The sequence below is a fragment of the Cavia porcellus genome, unplaced genomic scaffold, assembly GCF_034190915.1.
Source record: "Cavia porcellus strain 051 isolate PalLab524CR breed Dunkin Hartley unplaced genomic scaffold, mCavPor4.1 scaffold_49, whole genome shotgun sequence".
Lineage (NCBI taxonomy): Eukaryota > Metazoa > Chordata > Mammalia > Rodentia > Caviidae > Cavia > Cavia porcellus.
The window spans coordinates 4,950,944-4,971,239 of record NW_026947532.1 but is presented as its reverse complement, the minus strand read 5'-3'; the positions used below and the strand labels follow the sequence as shown (position 1 = coordinate 4,971,239).

Below are 20,296 nucleotides of genomic sequence, written 5' to 3'. Positions count from 1 at the left end.
GAACCAGGCGGGGACCTCAGCCACCCACTTTACCTGTTGCCACCTCTGGGCTGATGGTGGAAGGAGACCATTTAGACACGGAGGCTGGATTCAGTTTGTGTTTAATAATTAAATTCTTAACGTGGGCAGGAAGTATTCCTTTATCCTTGTCAATGAAATGTAGCTTTGTAAAAGTCAGAAAATCCCACCCTAGACGTTTCTGTGGTCCCCTGGACCCTAACCCTAACCCTAACTGATGTGTTTTCTTGCTTTTGGAGTTACTGGGGATTAAACCCAGGCCCTTGTTTGTTAATTTGGACAGGGGTGGCTAAATTGCCCAGGCTGGGCTCAAACCTGAGGCCCTCCTGCCTTGGGCTCCCAGAGTGCCGGGATTACAGGTGCGAGCCACCTCACCTGCTGCAGCCTCAGTCTATAGGCGTGATCTGAAGGGGACCAGCGCACCAAGCATGCACGGCTCCTCCTCCTGGAGCAAGCACTAAGCGGAGGTCAACATCTTACAGCAAGCTTCACCAGCGCTCTCAGTCAGTCTGCCGTCCAGTGGAAGAGTTACGCCTTGTGCTCCTGACCAGTGCGGGTGACGCCTCACTGGTGGCAGCAGCCGCGGCAGCTTCTGTCTGGGAGCTCTGTGGGCACCTCCGGGGATCTCAGTACCGCCTGTTCATTTTCTTAAACTTCTCGTAGTGGTAGTCATCAGTGGCTTTTTCGTTAGCTGGCCGCTTGCGGTTAGGCGGGGACCCTGAGAAGGACAGGATAGGCTGTCACCAAGCTGGAACCGCCTTGAGGCCTGGCATACAAAGGTGAGGACCAGGTATCTCAGGTAGGCCGTGCAGGACAGCGCGGAGGGCCTCGGGAAGCAGCTGTCACCTAAGAGCGACTTTTACTGTTTTTTTTCCTTTTCGGTTTCCAAGACAGAGTCTTGAACTCCCAGCGACCCTAACACCCCATTCCATAAACCAGGAAACTGAGGCCTGGGAAGGGTGGGGACTGCAGGGTCAGGAGGAGTCAGGAGCAGGGGCTGGGAAGCAGATGCCCCACCTCAGCCCCATCCCCCCAGCCAGGCTGCACTTACGCTCGGGCTCCGGCTTCTCCGTGTCGCCCACTCGCAGGGGCCGTGCCTTGGGCTCCTCCTTGTTCCTCCGGATGGGGGCATTGAGCTCCTCATGATAAACTAGGAGACACATAAGAGAAGGGGAGGTCAGATGTCAGACCCGGGGAGGCCCACCTACCTCACTCCCCCGCAGGGCAGTGGGGCACCCACAGCGGTTGTGCTGCACGTAGTTCACGGCCATGTTGGTGGGCACAAAGGACGTCTCGCTGTCCTTCTTCTTGTTCTGCTGTTCTGCCAGCAGGCGGGCCTTGGCATCCTCCGTGGAGATGATGTTTTTGATCTTGGCACTGTGGGCAGATGGGAAGAGCACCCCGCCCCCATTAGACCACCATCTTTCACCCGTATGGAGCTGAGGGGTGTGGCTGGCAGCCCTGTGCTGCCTGAGGAACCTACGGGATGCAGTTCTCCCACTTTCTTGTGTGAGACAGGGCTCTCGATGTAGCCTAGGCTGGTCTGGAAACTCACAGGGATCCTCCTGCCTCAGCCTCCTGAGTGTCCGGAGGACTGTGCACACCACTGCCCCCAGCTCGGTCATGCTCTTAACAGTGCTCAGGCCATGGCCGGGGTGAGCAGGAGCTGTTCCTCTTTCGTGACCAACAGAAAATCAAGTGTCACCAAGAGAAGGGAGCTTCCTGGGCCTGGAAAAGAGACCAGGACCCAGTGCCCAACTCTGCTGTACCGAGAGAGGGCGCCAGCCACTGTGCTCTGAAGTAGGAGTTCACAGCCAGGGCAAGGAGGCCCTGGGGAGAGCCGCAGTGAGCTGCTGTGGGGACGCCACAAGCACAGAGAAGAGAGCTCCTGGGAGTGCGGGGGACAGAGGCGACAGAAGGGCTTTTGCTTCTTGTGACTGAAGGCTTCAGCCGCTGTCCTGACCCCACCTCCCGAGAGACAGCCCATGGGGACAGGCCCATACGCACTCAATGCCCAGGTCCACTTCGGGGATGCCGCTCAGCATTTGGTTGGACAGCATCTCCTCTGTCTTCTTGGCTGAGGCTACGCGGATGCTCTCGGGGAGCTCGTACAGACAGTCCTCGGCATTCCTGGGCTTCACCTTCTGTTCCTCATGCTCCACGATGCCCTTCCTCTTCTTCAGCTCTGTCTCGATGTACTTCATCCTGGGGGTGTGGACCACGAGTGTGCACCACTCAGCCAGGGTCTCCACACTGGCCCGCAGGATGTGGCCGCCACTCCGTGGACAGCCAACATCCAGACACCCCGAATCCGTTTCCTTTTTGGGTTTTTCTGTGTTAGAATCTTGCTATGGGGTCTAGGCTGCCCTCACATGCAAAGCCATCCTGCTTCAGCCTCCCTGTGCTAGCAGTTTAGAAATGAGTCATGGTGTCAGGTGGTACCTGTTATTTTAAAAGCCTTGTTGGCCAAACAAAAAGTGAGCAAGTCCATGTTTGTCCCTGTAGTGTTTAGGGAAGAAATACCACAAGTCAAGGAATTTAAAAATCCCGACTGCTACTGTTTAAAGAATGTTCTTATATTTTTCAAGATAAGTTCTTCCATGTTGCCCTGGGTGGCCTCAGACCCTTGGATTCAAGTAGATTTCCTGCCATAAACTCTTAAGTAGCTAGAATTACAGGAATGCACTACCATCCTTGGCTAAAGAATCCTTAAGAAGTTTGCAAAGTTCTCAAACACACAGGGTGACCTCTAGAAAGTTCTGGAAACGTCACCTGTGATGAAACCTCTCAGACCACACATCTCACTGCCCAGCCTCCATCACCACAGCTGAGTGCTCGGTACCTACATGTCTGCATCCTCGTCCCTTCGGTTGGTTTCTGCGGAAAACGATGTCCCCAGGTGCAGGTCTTCTTCCTCACTGATCCTAAAAGGAGATGACAGTGAGGTGACTTTTACATCATGAGAATGAAACAAGGACGAGAGAAAAAGCATAACGGCCTGTCCATGGCTAGATGTGGTATAAAAACTGGAACTTGAACAAGCAAACAGGTGGCCCTTGGTAATACCTCTGGGGAATGTGTGGATACGTTTATTTTTCAAATTTCTTTCTTTTTTTTTTTTGTCTTTTTCTTTTTTATCAGTACCTGTTTTTTAAATTTCTATTAACATTTGGATTCCATGTGGGTTTAAAAGAAATGAGTAAGGCACTTTTAGAAAACAACTCCAATCACTTGGCTCGGAACTTTTTCCTTTTCTTTTTGTCTGAGACAGGGACGTGCTATGTAGTCCAGGCTGGCTTGAACTTGCAGCAATCCTCCTGCCTCAGCCTCCCCAGTGCTGGTATTACAGGCATGCACCATCATACCTGGCTGAGTTACTTTTTTTTTTTTTTTTTTTGTCTTTTTCCTTTTTATCGGTACCGGGGATCGAACTCACGACTGCCTGCTTTTAAAGGCAGGCACTTATGCCACTGAGCTAAATCCCCAGCCCCAAGTTACTTTTAAAATCTTGTTTTTGTGGTACTGAGCATCAAAGCCAGGGCCTTGCACATGCCAGCCAAGCACTTTCCCACCCTACCCACATCCTTCTGTTTTAAAACCACACACCCTTTACAAGGCATGCTACACCCAGGTGTTCTCTGAACGGTTGGCTGTAGTCCCAGCTCTCAGGGGTGCTCAGACCCAGCAGAGGCTGTGGAGAATCTGCATCTCAGTGGTCCTGCACTTACTTATCTTTGCCCCTTTCCTTAAGCTTCTTCATGTCCACCATGCCTCCCGTCTTCATCTGGAAGGGGTCATCCTATGGAAAGCATGCACAGCTTAGATGGGTAGGGTTATCAGGAGTGTTCCAGTAGACACGGTTATCCAGGGTGAAGCAGCTACAGGGAGGAGGATCTGGCACTTACCACTAGCGTGGTCTCTTCCTGCACCTTCTCACCCACCAGCAGGGCGGCAGCACTGAGCACAACCAAGAAAGAGAAATGGTACAATTTAGAATCAAGGAGCAGGTTTGTAAAAGGCAAGGTTTGTAAAATGCGCCATTGTTCAAGGGGCAGACTAGAGAGGTGATGGCAGGAAGCCAGCTGGAAATGCTGGGGAGGTCAGCGCAGTCCTGAGGGTGTGTGGACGCACAGTTGGTCACTTTCCTATAAATGCCTGAACATAAGTGCAGCAAAAGGAAAATACAGAGTCCATCAAAGCTTTTCTTATTTTTTGTCTTTTTGAGACAGGGTTTCCCTGTGCAGTTCGGGCTGGACTTGGGCTCACTTTCTCTTCAGGCAGCAGGACGTGTACGTGGGTCAAGGAAAAGGCCGGGTCCTAGACGCATGAGGACCCGAGCTGGGGCGCGTTACTGTCCCCACCGCCCCTACTCTACCCGCGGTACCCACCTCACCCCGTTGGGCCTCTTTCTTAAGTTCTGGACCTCTCGGGTCTCCTCCAACTTCAATCTGAAAAACGGTAACGCACAGGCTGGGATCCTGGAACCCAGAGTGGGCAGACAGCTTGTCCCGCCGCGTCCAAAGGGCGACCCCGCGCCCAGGAGCCCCGCAAGTGAGATCCACGCGGGGGTATCTCTCACTGCGGACGGGTGGCCTCACCCCCAGGAAACTCCGTTTCTCGGAGAAACCAGAAGCCCGGCACACAACGGTGTCAGCCCGACTCCCGGGCGCTGGCCAGCCTCCCCACGCCGGTCTCTTTCTACCCAGCCTGTGAAAGCCCGTCCGAGACCCACCTAACCTCCTCGGAGTCCTGCTCATCTTCCTCCGACTCAGAGTCGGCCCGGCGCCGGCGGAAGGTCTTCCCGGTGACCGGCATAGCGGCAGCCACCCCGCGGTGCAGCCGCCGCGGCAACCCGCAAACCCTGAGCTGCTTCCGGCGGGTGATAGTGACGTAAGCAGCGTCCCAACGCGCGCGCCGTTTACCTCTAGCCCGCCACGGCACGCCCCCAGCAACACTGCCCACGGGTCACGCCCCCTCCCAGGCGTCACGCTCTTTCGATTGGACAGCCGAGGGGGGAGGCGGGGCGCGGCCGGCCAGGTTCCGAGACCGCGAACTGCGTAGCGGAGGGCGAGCTTGACTGACAGACGACGGTGGCTACGGCTGGTGAGTTCCCGGCTGCCTGGGGGGCCGGGCCTGTTGGAGCGAGAGCGACCGCAGCCTCTCTCCGGGCCGGTGGGGCCTGGACATGCCAGGTGCACTGTTGGACGCAATGGCCAGGTGATCGGAGCCAGGATGCCCTGGCCGCCGCCCCCTCCCCTTCCCGGGGTCCCGCGCCGCCCCTGAGCCGCCCGGTCCGGAGCTGTCGCATCGCCCGTTTGGCCGCGGCCTGGCCCTTCGCTGCAGGTGTGTGTGGCGTTGCTGTGCGCCGAGCTCGTTTCCTCTGGCCTTGGGCTCTGCCGTGTTTATATTTTTTTCCTGCGGGACAAAAGATGACCAGGTCTGGGCGGTGGTGACTGTCAACCTCCGTGCCAGCTGCCCTGAGGGCGGCGTCCCCAGCCACCGTCTTCCCCTTGGGGGGCGCGCGGGTGCGTGAAGCCCCCTCTGGTGCCTTGTTTTCCTCCTTTGACCAGGAGGACTGTCGCTCTGCCCTTGGTCTCATGCACTCCGAAGGTGCTGCGTGTAAAGAGGGTTTGAAAATCTGTTATCTGCAAACGCTTAGCAAGCAGCTCAGTGCGAACACAATAGCTCTTGGGACTTTAGGAATAGTTTTCTTCTTCCCCATGGGGCCATTCATGCTTTGGGAGAACTTACTTTGTGGCAGCAGGGACTATCTCCTTGAATTCTGCCACACCTTAGGAAAGCAATTCAGTGGCTTTTCATGTTGCATATGAGAATCCTTATCCCCGACGGACCCTGCCTGGCTTTCACAGCTGGAAGAGGCCCCCGGCTTCTCCCAGTGCCTGGCATTGGCCGCCTGTATGCCTCTGCTCCCGCAGCCGTTGTTACCGTATCTCACTCGCTGCTGATGGCTTTTTTGGGGAAGGTTGTTCTCAAGCAAGGCCACGAGTCTGGGATTCCTGGCATCTCTCTGGAACCGTCTCGCCTGAGGTGGTGTTTCCATCCTTGGAGGTGGACCTGTGTTAGATTTTTTCATAGACACATGATTTTTGGAAGAGCCATGGTCCATGGTCAAAAACCACACGTTAAGTCTCAAAGTCACGCCCTCCTGACCAGTTCAGCCAAATTCTGTGCACAGGGCACTCTGGACACTGTGTCCCCGGGGCCAAAGGAGACAGAGGCTCCTTGGAAATTGCTGCAGGAAGCCAGCAGCTGTCTCACTCTAGGAAGTGGCTCTGAAGTTGCCTACCTGACAAACACATGTCCCCTCCCTCGGATGGAACTAGGGGAAACGGGCCAGTAACCAGGGGCATTTCTGGACTCCCCTCCTCATCTCAGGTTCCAGGGAAGAGCCCTGGGTGCACATCAACTGGCCCTGTCCCACCCTTTCCATAAAACCAGAGTGCTTGTGGATCCCCACTTCGTGGGCTGTGACAAGTCCAGTTTGCCTAGTTGGAGTTCGTGTCCCAGGCCAGGCCTGAAGAGTGGGTGCACTACCACTGAGCCACACCCTCGGCCCAGAGGGCCATTTTGCTGAGCAGAAGTAATTCTAAAGACTCTGAGTGAGGCAACTGCTTCTCAGAGAGAGGCTCCAGGAAATTCAAGTTGTATTCCAATCAAGCCTGGGTCTTAGGTTTTAACTTCCTTTGGGGTTCAATAGTCATGGGCCCAGGTTTGGGTTGATCTGCCAGCTCCTTGGTGGTGGGGGAGAAATGGTGCCTTGTTTCAGAGCCCCGGCGCACTCATGTCTGGCTGGATTTGAGAGGCAGAGACTCAGTTCACAGCCAACCATAGCAGGCATTTCGGAAATGCTTACAGGACTAATTTATTCACTAGATGCTTATTGAGCATTTACTATAGAAGTCCGGCACTGTTCTAGGTGCAGAATATACATCAGTGGGCAAAAGAGACCAAAGATCAGTGCTGTAGAGGAGCCAGTATTCTAATGCCTTAATAAATAAAGCATAGTGTATGTTAGAAGCCGCTGGATGCTTTGGTAAAAAGACGGGTGACCTCTGGAGAGGACTGGGCTGTGGGCAGGAGGCATTGGCACATCTGAGTTCTAGGCTCCAGGTTCAAGTCCCACTCAGCCTGCTTGCCACACCCTGGTTCTGAGCCATCTCCACTGGTGTCCCCTTGCTGCCATCTGCTGGCCCTGGGACCTTTGACTCAGCTGCTGGTGGGTTTAGAGGTTATCGGGTCTGAACTTTGTGTACATTTTGCTTAAGAAAGAACTTATTTAGAGCATATATATATATATATATATATATATCACAATGTAGTCCAGGCTGGCCTTGAACTCAACTGTGTAGCCCAAGCTGCCCTCAAATTTCTAGTAATCCTTCTGCCTCAGCCTCTCCAGGGCTGGGATTACAGGCATGCACCACCATGCCTGGCTGGAGTGTGTATTCTAAACTCAGACTGCCCTGCTAGTGGGGTGTGTAACCGTGATTTAAGAGCCAAGCTTTTCATACTTTTTCAGGTTAGCAGAACAATAAATAAACCCAAAGCCAATTTGGTATATTAGTACGGAAGGAAAACACTTGGAGTCCTGCTGGAAGTCGCAGGCAAATGCATAAGTGACACGGTAGAGTCACAGTTGTCCTTGGCTGCAGTGAGCAAAAATGGATTAATATATGGAAATGTCTGGAAAGCCAGTTTCCATTAATTATGAGGACCGAGCCAGCCTTCGAGGCCCCCGGGGAGACATGGCTGTAAGTGATTCTGGACACTCGCAGCAGGGCTTTTTTTTTTTTTTTTTGTCTTCCTTTTTATCGGACCAGGGATCCAACTCAAGGCAGACACTTATGCCGCTGAGCTAAATCCCCAGCCCTGCAGCAGGGCTTTTAAGAAGCCATTTAGCCTTAAGAGGAAGATGGGGTAATTAGCCTGGTGGGGTGGGGGTGGCGATGCTTGTGATCCTAGCATTTGGGAGGCTGAAGCTGGAGGACTTCAGGTTCAGGTCCTGTCTCTGTAACTTAGCAAGACCCTGTCTGTCTCCAAATAAAACAGTCCAAAGGGCTGTGGAGATAGCTCAGTGCGAAGGCCCTGGGCTTGGCCTGTATCACAGAAAAACAAAGATGGAGGGTTCCCAAGTCCCTTTTTTTTTTTTTTTTTTTTTTTTGTCTTTTTCCTTTTTATCGGTACCAGGGATTGAACTCACGACTACCTGCTTGCAAGCCAGGCGCTTATGCCACTGAGCTAAATCCCCAGCCCCTCCAAGTCCCCTTTTTTGCAAGATTGTATGGTGGAAGCAGGGCAGGGCGGCCGGGACAGGGATATCGATGGCTAACCCACCCACAACAGCACTGCGCGGGCAGAGGGCCCGCAGTGTCCCCTTTCCAGCCTGAGGGCCTGGCTGCTTCCTGGGAAAATGCTGAGTAATGGGCACTTGGGCTGCCAGCCAGGCCTGCTCTCCTCCCAGCCTCCTGCCCCAGAGACGCGCTGCTGAGTCCCCACGGCAATGCGGCCCCATCCGCTCAGCAGGCTGCCTGGGTGTTTGGTCGGCTCTCCTTCCCTTTCCCCTCCTGCCCCCAGTGCTGGCCCTGTGGCCCTGGCAGGCCGTGCTTCCTGACCTGATTCCTTCAGGACCATGCCTGGGACCTGGCACACCCTGCTGCACGTCCTGGTCCTTCCTGGGACAGAGACCTTTTACAAAATTGAAGGAAGGGCCTGGTTGGTGGTGCACACCTCTAATCCCAGCACTTGGGAGGCTGAGGCAGGAGGATCACTGAGAGTTTGAGGCCAGCCTGAGCTACAAAGTGAGCCCAAGGCCAGCCTGAACTGCATAGTGAGACCCCGTCTCAAAAAACAAAACAAAACAAAACAAAAAAAACCTGAAGGAAGAGTTGGAAAAATACTACAGTAGTCTCCTGCGCACTTTCACCTGGATTGGTTGGCTGCCGCGTCACTTGTGGTCGCTAATTAAAGTCTCCTCACTGTCCCGATGGTGGCTACTCATCCCTGTCAGTGGAAGCCAAGGCGCTGTGGTCCTTCCCCCTGCGGGTCTCAGGACAGTGTCCTCTGTGACTGCCGAGTGCTTTGCTCCTCAGGTCCTCCAGTTGTTGTTAGTTTGGTGGTCTGGGGTGAAGCCAGGCCTACACGCGCTGGGTGAGTGTTTGCTGCTGAGTTCTGGCCCCAGCCCCCATCCCACCCCCCACCCCCCCCTTTTTTTTTTCCTCTTTTCATTTCTTTGCTTTTCTTTTGAGACAGGGACTTACTAAAATGCCCAGGCTGGGCTTGAATTTGGTGATCCTCCTTCCTCAGCCTCCTGAATACTTGGGACTTTAAGTGTGTGCCCCATACCCGGCAAAACCCTCAACGTTGATCTAATGTAGCTGTGATTGTGTCCCAGGGCTACCCCGCAAAGTAGCACCAACATTTTTTTCCTCACAGTTTTAAATGCCAGAAGTCCAAGACCAGGGCTTGGAGAGTGGTTTATCTCTGAGTAGATGAGACCTCCTGTAAAGATCTAATGACCACAGGACCTCACTAAGGACCTTATCCTCAAATGGCACTGCCTTCTGGAGGGCAGTTTTGGGTTGGGGGTGGGATAGTGTTCAAGCCATGATAACTACTGTTACCCAGGATCTGGGCTTAGGTGTTTTTTGGTGTTGGGCATTGATGCCAGGCCTTTCCACCGAGCTGCATTCTGGCCCTCTTTTTCTTTTTTCTTTTGAAACAGGCTGTCATTCAGTTGTTAAGTTGCTGCCAGGCTAGAATCGAATGCGTGATCCTCCTGTCTCAGCCTCCTAGAGTGCAGGATTACAGTCATGTGTCCCCTCACCAGGCTTGTGAACCTCATTTAAATTTGTCCCAGTCAGGTCCATGATGTCATTCCTCCCTCCTCCGTCCCCTGATCCAGTTTTGTCATGTGTCTTCCACATCCTCTGTAGCCTGCAGTTCCTGGGGCTTGGTGGGGAAGAGAGAGAGACTTTCGGGGGTGGAATCAGAGTTCAGAAGCTGTTTGGGGACCAGTTCTGGTGTGTGGGTGGCCCTCCTGGCTGTTGTTTGATGTCAGAGGCACCAGCAGGTGACTCAGTATCCCGGAACCAGAGCTACGACCTGTGGCCATCACCTGCAGCTCTTCCTTGCCGGCCAGTCACCTGCAGGGCCTGTGCCCAGTTTGCCAGGGGCGACCCTTCCGTGTCATCCTGGGCCTCCTTTCCTACCAGTGTGTCCTGATCTGCAAAACTGAGCCAGTACCATGACATGCTAGACGCTTCTCAGAGCATCCCCCCCCCCCCATGCAGATGGAGGAAAAACAGCCACCAGGGAGATCCTGGGCCCACAAGTCAGGATGCTAATCGCCCCCGGGCACTGGCTCACTTCCTCCTGGCAGGAACCTCTGGCTGGCATTGTTCTCATTTTCTGGAGGAGGAAACAGGACCCAGTGATTAATTTGAAGTCACAAACCTGCAGGTGACAGGCACTGAACCCTGGGCTTGGGGTTTCCATCCCTGCCTGAGAGTCACCACCCAGACCCGAGTGTGCGTCAGATTGGAGTGACAGGCAGCTGCTGTCACTGGTGTCAAGGTGCTGCACTGGTGCCCAGCGCTGCGTCCTAGAGGGCCTATGGCACCAGTGGCAGGCTAGCGGGGCCTGTGCCCACATTCTATGTTGGGGCTCTGCTCTGTGAGCAAGGACCCCACACCCAGGACGAAAGCAATCAGTGGCTGTACCTTGGAGGCTAAAGGCCAGCGACCAGCAGACACCCTGAACCCACAGCTCACATACCCGAAGAACAAAGTGCTGGGCACTTTTCTCTTGCCCCTGTGAGTTTGGGAAGGAAAGAAGGAAAGAAGGAAAGAAGGAAGGAAGGAAGGAAGGAAGGAAAAAACTCTTCACTGCCCTCAAATGAGCACTTCACAAGGAGTTCAGAGAACTAGCTTTGGTATAGATTTGGGTTTTTTGAGGGGAAAGGGTCTTGCCATGTCATGCAGGCAGGCTGGCCTTGAACTCATGGCAGATCCTCCTGCCTCAGCTTCCTGAATGCCAGGACTGTGGGCATGTGCCACCACCCCCTGTGAGTATGCAGTGGCCTTTCTCTGAAGCCTTCCACCAGTTCCCAGGATCCCATCTGCAGGCCCCAGGACAAGTGAAATGTCCCAGGAATGCCGGGCTGGCTTGCCAGAAGGGTCAGAAAGAAATGTAAACTTTGGGCTGGGGATTTAGCTCAGCAGCCTAAGTGCCTGCCTGGCAAGCATGAGGTCATGAGTTCAATCCCAAGTACCAAAAAAACAAAAACAAAAAAAACCCTGTGAAGAAATGTAAACTTCTCCTCAACCTTCACCAGGCCCCTGCTGATGCCAGCCTCCAGACACACTGATACATCTTAGGGAAGCGACCAAGAAAGGGAGGGGTAGACTTTTCAGAATCAAGGAATTGGAAAGAAAAATCTGGAAGAAACGCGAGTAGGTGGTTTGCAGATTCCTGTCTCCAAGCTGGGAAGCGTTATGTCCCAGGACCACACTGTGTTCTTCCTGGTTGGGGGGCAAAGGGGACACCTTTGAAAATATATGTCCTGAGCCAGACATGGGAGTGCATGCATCATCCCAGCACTTGGGAGGCTGAAGCAGGAGGATCATTGCAAATTCAAGACCAGTATGGGCTGCAAAGTGAACTCAAGGCCGGCCTGAACTGCATAATGAGCCCTGTCTCAAAAAGACAGAAAAAAAAAAAAAAAAAATATCCTGGCTTTGGGCCAGTTTGTGGGGCAGAGAATTTTTGCAGATCTCTCTTTCCATCAAAGGTGTGTACTTTGGGACGACACACTCCGGTTCCCCTTAGCTGTGGTGCACAGAGGCGCAGTGGATGCCTGCAGGGTCATGTAGACAAACATGTTCGTTTCTCCCAGGCAGAGCTCTGAGCGTGAAGTCAGAAGGCTCTGTGACAGGACACCTTCCCAGAGCTTTTTAATCCCACCTGGGAGAAAAGATTTCTGTCCTATTTTCAGCAACTCTTCATAATGTAAGTCTTTTTAGTTTCACATCCTCTACAAGGTAAGAGGTTAGCTCATAGCTTTAATTTCTGCTTCTCTAGTAACCAGGGATGCTAAGCATGTTTTTTTTTTTCTCTTCTTTCTTTTTCTCCCTCCTCCTCGTGTGTATGTGTGTGTGTGTGTGTGTGTGTGTCTGTCTGTCTGTCTGTCTGTCTGTCTCTGTGTCTCTGTGTGTATTAGTTACTTTTCTCTGTTACTGGAACAAAATACCTGACACCCAAAGTGGAGGAACGAAAGGTTTATTTAGCTCAGGAATCAGCTGGCTCCAAGGCAGGGTGGCACGACACATGGGCAACACTTCAGGCAGCAGCCAGCAGAAGCAGCCAGAGACTTTCCCTCTCTTGTATGCTGGCCCAGTTCCTGGGCGAGGGCTGCGTTCCCACCACCAATCCCAGTGCTAGGACAAGCCAATCACAAACGCTGGACTCAGCGGCCTTCAAAGGGCCCGCCCCCCATGACCGCATGAGGCTTTGTGAGGTGCATGCTTGTGGTATGCTCACAAGATACTGATTCCTAGCTCTTTTTTAGTTTTTTGGTGTTTGGTTGGTTTTTTTTTTTTTTTGTCTTTTTCAGTTTTTATTTTTTGCCCCGAGTGCTGGGATTACAGGGGTGAGCCACCACACCCAGCCTTATCAGACACTTTAAAGAAGTATATTTTTGATATTAGCCCATTATCAGATGGAAGTATTGTATTTTCTCTCACTTTGTGGCTTGTCTTTTCATTTTATTTATTTATTTTTTGTCTTTTTCATTTTTATCGGTAACAGGGATCGAACTCACGACTGCCTGCTTGCAAGGCAGGTGCTTATGCTGCTGAGCTAAATCCCCAGCCCCTTCATTTTATTTTTAAAGCAGGGTCTTCTGAAAAAAAGTTGTAATTTTGACCGAGCCGAGTTTATCAGCATTTCTTGTTTTAAGTCAGTGTCGTCTGTGCCCTTCGCTACTCCAAAGTTGCAAAATTATTTTCTTCCTACACTACATTTTCCTCTACAAGTTTGGAGTTTTACTTTTTAGTTAGATTTTTTGGGTACATTTTAGACGGACATAACCCTCAGATTCGTCATAGAGAATGATTTGGCTGAAACCTGGATCCCCCCCAAAGCCTTGATGGGGTCACGGCCGGCTTCTAGAGTTTGTGACTGGTTCATGTCCAATACTGGGGTGATGGGCGTGAGCTACACCTGCCCTGGGAGAGTGTGGCCTGCGAGAGGAGACACAGAAAGTGTCTTCTCCTTGTGCTCCTCCCTCTGTGCTGTCTTCCGTCACCAAGAACGGTCACTCCCTGCCACAAGCTTGCCTGGGAGCCATCCAATTACGGGCTGAAACCTTCACAAACTGAGCTAAATAACCCTTTGCCCCTTTAATTTGAATGTCAGGTGTTTTGTCCCAGCAAAGAGAAAAAAAGTAACCAAGACAGAGAATTTGTAGCTGTAACATGGTGTAACTTCCCCTACCATCTCTTCAACCCCTCCTCCCCTGCCCATTTACAAAGCTTTATTTCCATGTTTTCTTCTGTTTTTAGTACCCAGAATCAAACTCAGGTGGGCACTGTGCTGCTGAGTCATGTCCCCTGCCCTTCTTTCTTTCTTTTTTTTCCAACTTCTCCCGTGTTTCCTTCCCCTCCCTTTCCCTTGTCACCTCCCCATTTGAACATATTCTTCCTGTTTCACAATAGCTATTATACAACCGGGTCCTTAGGTTTCTTAGCAGTACTCACATGTGTGTCCTGGACCCAAGAATGTGGTCTCAAGGGCATCCATTTACCTAGAAACATCTCAAGCTTTTCCCCGTTTATGCCAGAGTAGTGCTCTGTTCTAAAAAAAAATCTTTATCCATTCACCAGTTGATGGGCATTTGTCTGTTACAAGCCGTGTCTCTATAAACCTAGTGTGCGTATGTTGCTGTGGTATGATGCTTTTAATTCTTTTGGAAAGATACCCAGGAGCAGTGGAGTTTTACTTTTTCTCTTTGTTTTGAGACAGAATCTTGCCATATAGCTCAGGCTGGCCTTGAACTCACAGTGATCCTCCTGCCTCAGCCTCCTGTGTGCTGGGAGTGCAGGTGTGTACCACCACCTTTTGTGTACCTCCACCAGTTGTGGAGTTTTATTTTTTTAAAAGTCTGGTCCCACATGTGTAAACATCCTATTATCTCACTAGTGCAAGAACTGAAAGAAACAACATATATGTATATAAACAATAGGTAAGATAATTATACTAGGGGCTGGGGATTTAGCTCAGCGGCATAAGCGCCTGCCTTGCAAGCAGGTAGTTGTGAGTTCGATCCCTGTTAGCGAAAAAGACAAAAAAAAAAAATTATACTACCAAAAAAATAAAGTCTGTGGTCCATTTCTAATTAGTTTTTATGGGTCATATGAGATAGAAGTTGGAAAAATGTTTTTCCTGAACCAAATGTGTTTTGTTGTTCTGCTGCCACTTCATGGAAAGATAATTATTTTTTGTCCAGTACATTGTGTACTTTAGTCCCTTTGTGGCAAATCAGCTGGTCGTGTGTGAGCCTAATTCTAGACTCTTCTTTCCACTGAGCTGTACAACTGTTTGAGCCCCTGTCTGGATTATAATAGCTTCATACAAAGTCTTAAAATCAAGGAGTAGGGTTGGGAATAAAGCTCAGTGCACAGCGCCTGCCTGACAAGTATGAGGTCATGAGTTCGATTCCCCATACCAAAAAATTAATGACATCAGGGAGTATGAGTTCCCCAACTTTGTTCTTTTTCAAAATTGTTTCGGGGTGCCGGGCCTTTCGTGTTCCCATGTGCCTTTTAGCATGAGCTTTTCAGTTTCTCTCGGGATGCCGGGCTGGGCGTGGTGGGGTGAGCCAAGGGGTGAGACCAGCTGGGACTGTGCAGGGAGAGCCTGCCTCAGGACAAACACGCCAGCAGAGCCTTCCACAGTGCCGAGATGCCTGGAATCCCCAGGTCAACCTAAGCCTGCTACCCCTGAAAATTAACTTTATTAGTACATCACGGACATGCATATGCTCACATTTGTCCTAGGAATTTGTAGCCTGACGCAGGATTTTCCCCAGGCCCCTTCCCTCTCTTCAACCCCTCTTGCCCTCCTTATTTACAAAAGCTTTGTTTCTGTTTTTTCTTTTCCCTTCTTTCCTTCACTCCTCCCTCACTTTTCCCCTTCCCATTGGGTTTTCTTCCCGTTTCCAACATCTGTTACACACCTCAGTCCTTACTCTTTCTCTGTCTCACCTGAGAAACAGGCACAGATCCAGTTTCTTACACCACACATCAGTCACTTCCCACGGCTGGAACAAAACCCCTGACACCCACACTTTTAAAGGCGGAGGAGAGCCCAGCATGGTGGCTCACACCTGTAATCCCAGCACTCGGAAGGCTGAGGCAGGAGGATCGTTGCGAGTTCGAGACCTGCCTGGGATACAAAGTGAGCTCAAGGCCAGCCTGGACTGCATAGAGAGACCCTGTCTCAAAAAAATTAAATAAATGAGAAATAAAGAGAAAGGAGATTATCAGACTCATAGCTTCGGGAGGTTCGGTCCATGGTCGGTCACCCCAAGGCAGGGACAGCGTGGTGGAAGGGCCTGGTGCAGGAGGACCGCCTGGGAGCAGAGAGGAGGGAGGGATGGGGACAGGGTCCCCACCCTTTCAGGCCATGTCCCCAGCTGCACCCCAATTCTTCAAGGCACCTTCAGGTCTGAAGAACCCCCTGGTGAGCATAGCATTCCATGATCCCACTACCTTCCCAAAGCACCTGCTCTGCATACCCGAGCCTTTGCCATTGCAATGGGAAGCTTCGGTGCTGATCCCCAGGGAGGCTTCACCCAGCTCTGCTGTGCACGATTTTCCTGGCGGCTCCCTGCGATCCTAGCTGCGCTCTGGGTATGAATGGAACTGGGGGGAGTACAGAGTGCGCCTTGCTCAGGGCCGCCAGTGTCCCTCCCACCTCCCTGAGACTGTGGGAGGTGCGCGTGCAGCCGGGCTTGGGGTGCCAGGCCTGGGGCGCTTTTAGAGGCCCCACGGCGAGGGCCCTTAGGACAGGTGGCGGCCGGGCCGGCATTGCCAGGCCCGGGACAGAGTCATCTGTGCAGGATTGAGGGAGTGAAGAGAAGGCTGACTGTACCCGGTGCGGCCCACAAAGCCTGAAATATTTACTGTCTTTTTTTTTTTTTTTTTTGGTGCTGGGAATTGAATTTAGCTCGCTTGCCAGGCAGGTGCTGTGCCTCGGAGCTGAACCCCCAACTATCCGGTCCTTCCAGGGTGTTCACCAATCCCCAGTCGTCTTATTTATTTTTCTATTTATTCTTTAGCATTTTTGAGGCAGGGTCTCACTGTGTAGCCCACATTGACCTCGCACTCTCAGCCGGTCTGCCTTGTCCTGCCTCAGCCTCCCGGGTGCTGAGAACACGGCTGCCCAGCCCGGCCTGAGGCTCTGCTGCGCAGGCACGGTCACCGAGTGCGGCCAAGTGGCCTCAACTAAATCCATTACATCTCAGCAGCGCCTCTTCCTCCGTCTGTACATGGGGATTTGGGAGGATGTGGGGGCCCGCACCCCAAAGCTGCGGGCGCTGGGTGGGAGTGCTGTGTGGATGAAGAAGGGCCTGAGGGCACGGTGGCACATTCCTGTGAGCTCCACACTCGGGAGGCTAGGCAGGAGGATCACTGCAACACAGTGCAATCCAGATCAGCCTAGACCATGCAGAGCCTGTGGTCAACAAAGAAAAATAAAACAGAGTGGCCATGTCACCGTCACCCTCCCAGCCGTCCAGCCAGGAGACAGTGCAGACCAGAAATGCTGAAAACCCATGCCACGGCCAGAAACAGCCCAGGACCAAGGCAGCAGTGATAAGAAAGCCAAAGCTCTGGGGAGGCTTTGGAATTTAGAATGTGAACCCCACGATTGTCCTGTAACTGCGTTCTGAGATGCTGCCTCCCAGCGCTTCGCCCTCTCCCAGTCCCAGCTACCATCCTCAGGCGGTGGCCGGAAGGAGGGGATGCGGGCCGATGAGCCCTGGGCCCACTGGAGATGTGGGCTGGGGTCCTGGGCCCCTGGGTGCACTGAGGGCGCCCCTGGGGCAGTGGTGAGGCAGCCCAGGCAGGCCGTGGCCCTCTCCTGGGGGCTCCAAGGGGATCCTCTCTGGGGAGCCAGAGGTACCGTGCCCAGCACACCCCAAGGGCCGTGTGTTCACTGTGCCTGCAGGCTGTGGGGCCTCTGGAGGTCCCAGGATCTGAAAACGTACCTGCCGGGCCTGGGAAAGATTCTGGGCCACCGTGGCTGGCACTTGGTGCAGAGAACAATTTTAAAATAAAACTGTCTGTAGGGTGGTGCAGGGCTGTCATCCCAGAACCTGGGAGGCTGAGGCAGGAGAACTGCTGGGAGTTGGAGGCCAGCCTGGGCCACACAGCAAGTTCAGAGCCAGCTTGGATGACATAGCGAGCCCCAGTTGGTCTTAAACAAACAGCATGAAATACTCTGGTTCCTCCCACAGGTTCCTGCCAGGACCTCCCCTCACAGCGTCACCAACACTGTCACCACCACAGCTGCCTGTAGAGCATGACCCAGCTGGCCGCCCATGCCCCCTGGTGGACTCAGAGGTGGGTCTGCTGCCAGAGGGTGTGTTGGGTACCAGGCAGGAGGGCAGAGGAGGCAGAGATACAGTGGGCCAGGGGATGTGGCCTCGGCTCCCCACTGCAGTCCTCGGGGCTCCCACAGGAAGAGCCACTCATCAGCCCTGCATGGGTGGTGGGGCTGGTCTCGGCCACCACAGGGAGGATTTTCCTACCTTTATGTTTTCAGTGTTTTTGAAGCAGAGTCTCGATATGTGAGCACAGCCTGGTGTTGGACTCAGTGATCCTCCTGCCTCAGCCTCAAGTGATGGGGTCGCAGGTGTGCGCCATCACACTGGCCCAAGAATTGTCCTGGAACAGGGCAGGGCCAGCACCTGGCCTCTTCAGCACAGCCACCGGTGCTCAGGCCTTACTGGCACGGTGCTGCGGAGGGCCGCTGGGAGCTGGCCTCGCCTCCCTCCCATGGACCTCCTTCAGGTTCCACTTCCCGCTCCTCTCCTGGTGGTGGTTTGGAGCCAGAATCTGCTGTCAGATTCTCCGCTGAATTTGCTAAGATCCTGGGGAGCAGGAGCACGGATTTTGAAGTGTTTCCTTCTGAGAGAGCACACACCCACAGGGAGTGGTGCAAAGCCCAGGGGTCCCTGTGGCAGTCTCCCTGCTGCCTGCCAAGGTAGGGCCATGGTGGGGCTGTCACTGATGCCAGTGCAGCCCCCACGCTGGTGAGGTTTCCCTGGTTCTGCAGGCTCCGGGTGCAGTGGGTATGGTGTGTGGGTGGGTGGGTAGGTGTGCATGCAGTACATGCGTGGGCTGGTGCAGTGTTAGCACCTTGGGTATGTCCACCATTCAGACACTCCCCGAGGGAGGCGTTCACTTTCCCAAAGAGTGCTGGGCACAGTAGCATGGGCCCATCATCCCAGCACTCCAGAGGCTGAGGCAGGAGGATCGTCGCCAGTTCAAGGCCAGCCTGGACTGCACAGAGGGACCCTCAGTTGGCAGCCCTGCACTCAGGCAGGACTCCTGAGTCCCTTTCCAAGACGGGAAACCGCATACTCTGGGCCTGTGCCAGGCACTCTGCCTGTGTGTGGCCTGGTGACCGTGGGGACAGTTGTCCTCAGAGCATAGGTGTAAAGCCTGGAGTGTTAGGTGACTGCCCTGGGTCCCCAGCCAGGCCCTCTGGCTGGCGGCTGCTGACCCCACGGCTGTGTCTCCCTCCTGCAGGTGAGTGCAGGCCACGATGGGGGACTCCCGGGACCTCTGCCCTCACCTGGACTCCATCGGGGAGGTGACCAAAGAGGACCTGCTGCTCAAGTCCAAGGTGAGGGTGATGCTGACGGGCTGGGCTGGGGGCACCTGTTCCTGGGTGTGGCTGCTGGGCCTCTTTCCTGGCTCTGTGCAGCCTCTGGGTTCGCAGGACGCTGGCCTCTGCCTGGCAGCCTCCCTCCCAGGCTTACAGCGCCACCCAGCCTGGCCACCGCTGGGCCTGGGGGTGGAACCAGGGCTTACACAAGCACGATGCTTGCTTGCCAGCCAGGCCTGGAGTGAGTGCGGAGAGGCTGTGAGTGGGGGCACGCTGGGCGTGTGGCCTCTGGGCGTGCGCTGTGGGTGCTATGCTGAACCTTCCTGAAGAGGAACACAGTTCAAGAATGAATCGACACGGCCTGGTGTGCTGGTGCACACCCGTGATCACAGCGCTCTGAGGAGCTGAGGCAGGAGGGTTTCAGCCTGAACAGCTTGGCGACTGGGAAGAAGCAAAGAAGGGCTGCCGCAGGAACTCGGTGCAAGGTCTTGGGCTCGGTCCTGGTGCCTCCCACTAAGACGCAGCCTCTCTGGTCTCCATGAGGCTTCTGGAAGCCCTCCCCACTCAGGTCGCCACTGCTTTGCTTGCTTTTGTGTTTTCTTAACAAAAGTGAATGTGAAGAGGTTCAGTGAGCCCTGTTTCGCCCTTTTTTCCATGAGGATGGCAGAGGCCAGCGGTTCTGTGTTGTGGCTGCAGCAGGGTCCGGTCCCCTGGCTCTGTCTCCAAGAGGCCTGTTTTGGTGACCTCTGCTCATCTGTGAAAGGGGATGGGGAGGTAGGGTTGACAAGACAGGGTCCCACGTGCAGGGCACGTGATTAAGGGCACAGTTTAAGTTGCTGTTAGAGGTGGATAGGCACGGGAAGGTGGCTTTGCCATTCTTTTTTTTTTTTTTTTTTTCCTTTTTATTGGTACCGGGGATCAAACTCATGACTGCCTGCTTGCAAGGCAGGCGTTTATGCCGCTGAGCTAAATCCCCAGCCCCAACTTTGCCATTCTTGATATGTGACTTTTAACTCTTGAGTCCAAAGTGATTGCCCTGGCTCCTGCCGTCACATCTGAATTTCACCCTGTGGTAAGAGAAGGAGGAACAAAGGTAGCACGTGGCTCAGAGGAGGCCTGTATGTCTTTCCCCATTATCTCACTGACTAGAGCAGAATGAGGAGGGAGGGTCAGATAACAAGTGCAGTGCAGGAAGGAGAGCGGATGACAGGAGAAGAAGGGGTCAGTCTAGTGCAGCCATCAGCGGTTTTATTTGAAAATATTTTATAAGCACATGGTGAGAAGACTGACAGTGACAGGCAGTGGCCTGGCAGTGCTGGCCAGGGCCAGTCCCAGGGAGCTAGGTGTCCGGAGCTCAGCCCTGCAG

General features: G+C 53.4%; 2 protein-coding genes across 6 annotated transcripts in view; one reads left to right on the top strand and one right to left on the bottom strand.

The window, feature by feature from the left end:
• Positions 1–20,296, top strand: part of Usp20 (ubiquitin specific peptidase 20) — a 35,613-nt gene that overhangs the window by 1,639 nt on the left and 13,678 nt on the right. For 2 of the 5 annotated variants that reach the window (XM_005003955.3, XM_063244215.1), the window contains exons 1-3: positions 5,128–5,361; positions 17,555–17,660; positions 18,852–18,948. In XM_005003955.3, coding sequence (XP_005004012.1) covers positions 18,868–18,948 — 81 coding nt within the window. In that variant the 5' untranslated portion in view covers positions 5,128–5,361; positions 17,555–17,660; positions 18,852–18,867. The other 3 variants (XM_063244217.1, XM_063244216.1, XM_063244218.1) reach the window with 3 other exon arrangements.
• CUNH9orf78 (chromosome unknown C9orf78 homolog) lies at positions 86–4,918 on the bottom strand. The gene is made up of 9 exons (XM_063244249.1): positions 4,751–4,918; positions 4,407–4,466; positions 3,924–3,975; positions 3,747–3,817; positions 2,865–2,942; positions 2,026–2,223; positions 1,259–1,395; positions 1,070–1,168; positions 86–736 (listed from the first exon to the last, which is right to left on the bottom strand). The coding sequence occupies exons 1-9, from the start codon at positions 4,831–4,833 to the stop codon at positions 645–647; spliced, it is 870 nt and encodes a 289-aa protein (XP_063100319.1). The 5' UTR covers positions 4,834–4,918; the 3' UTR covers positions 86–644.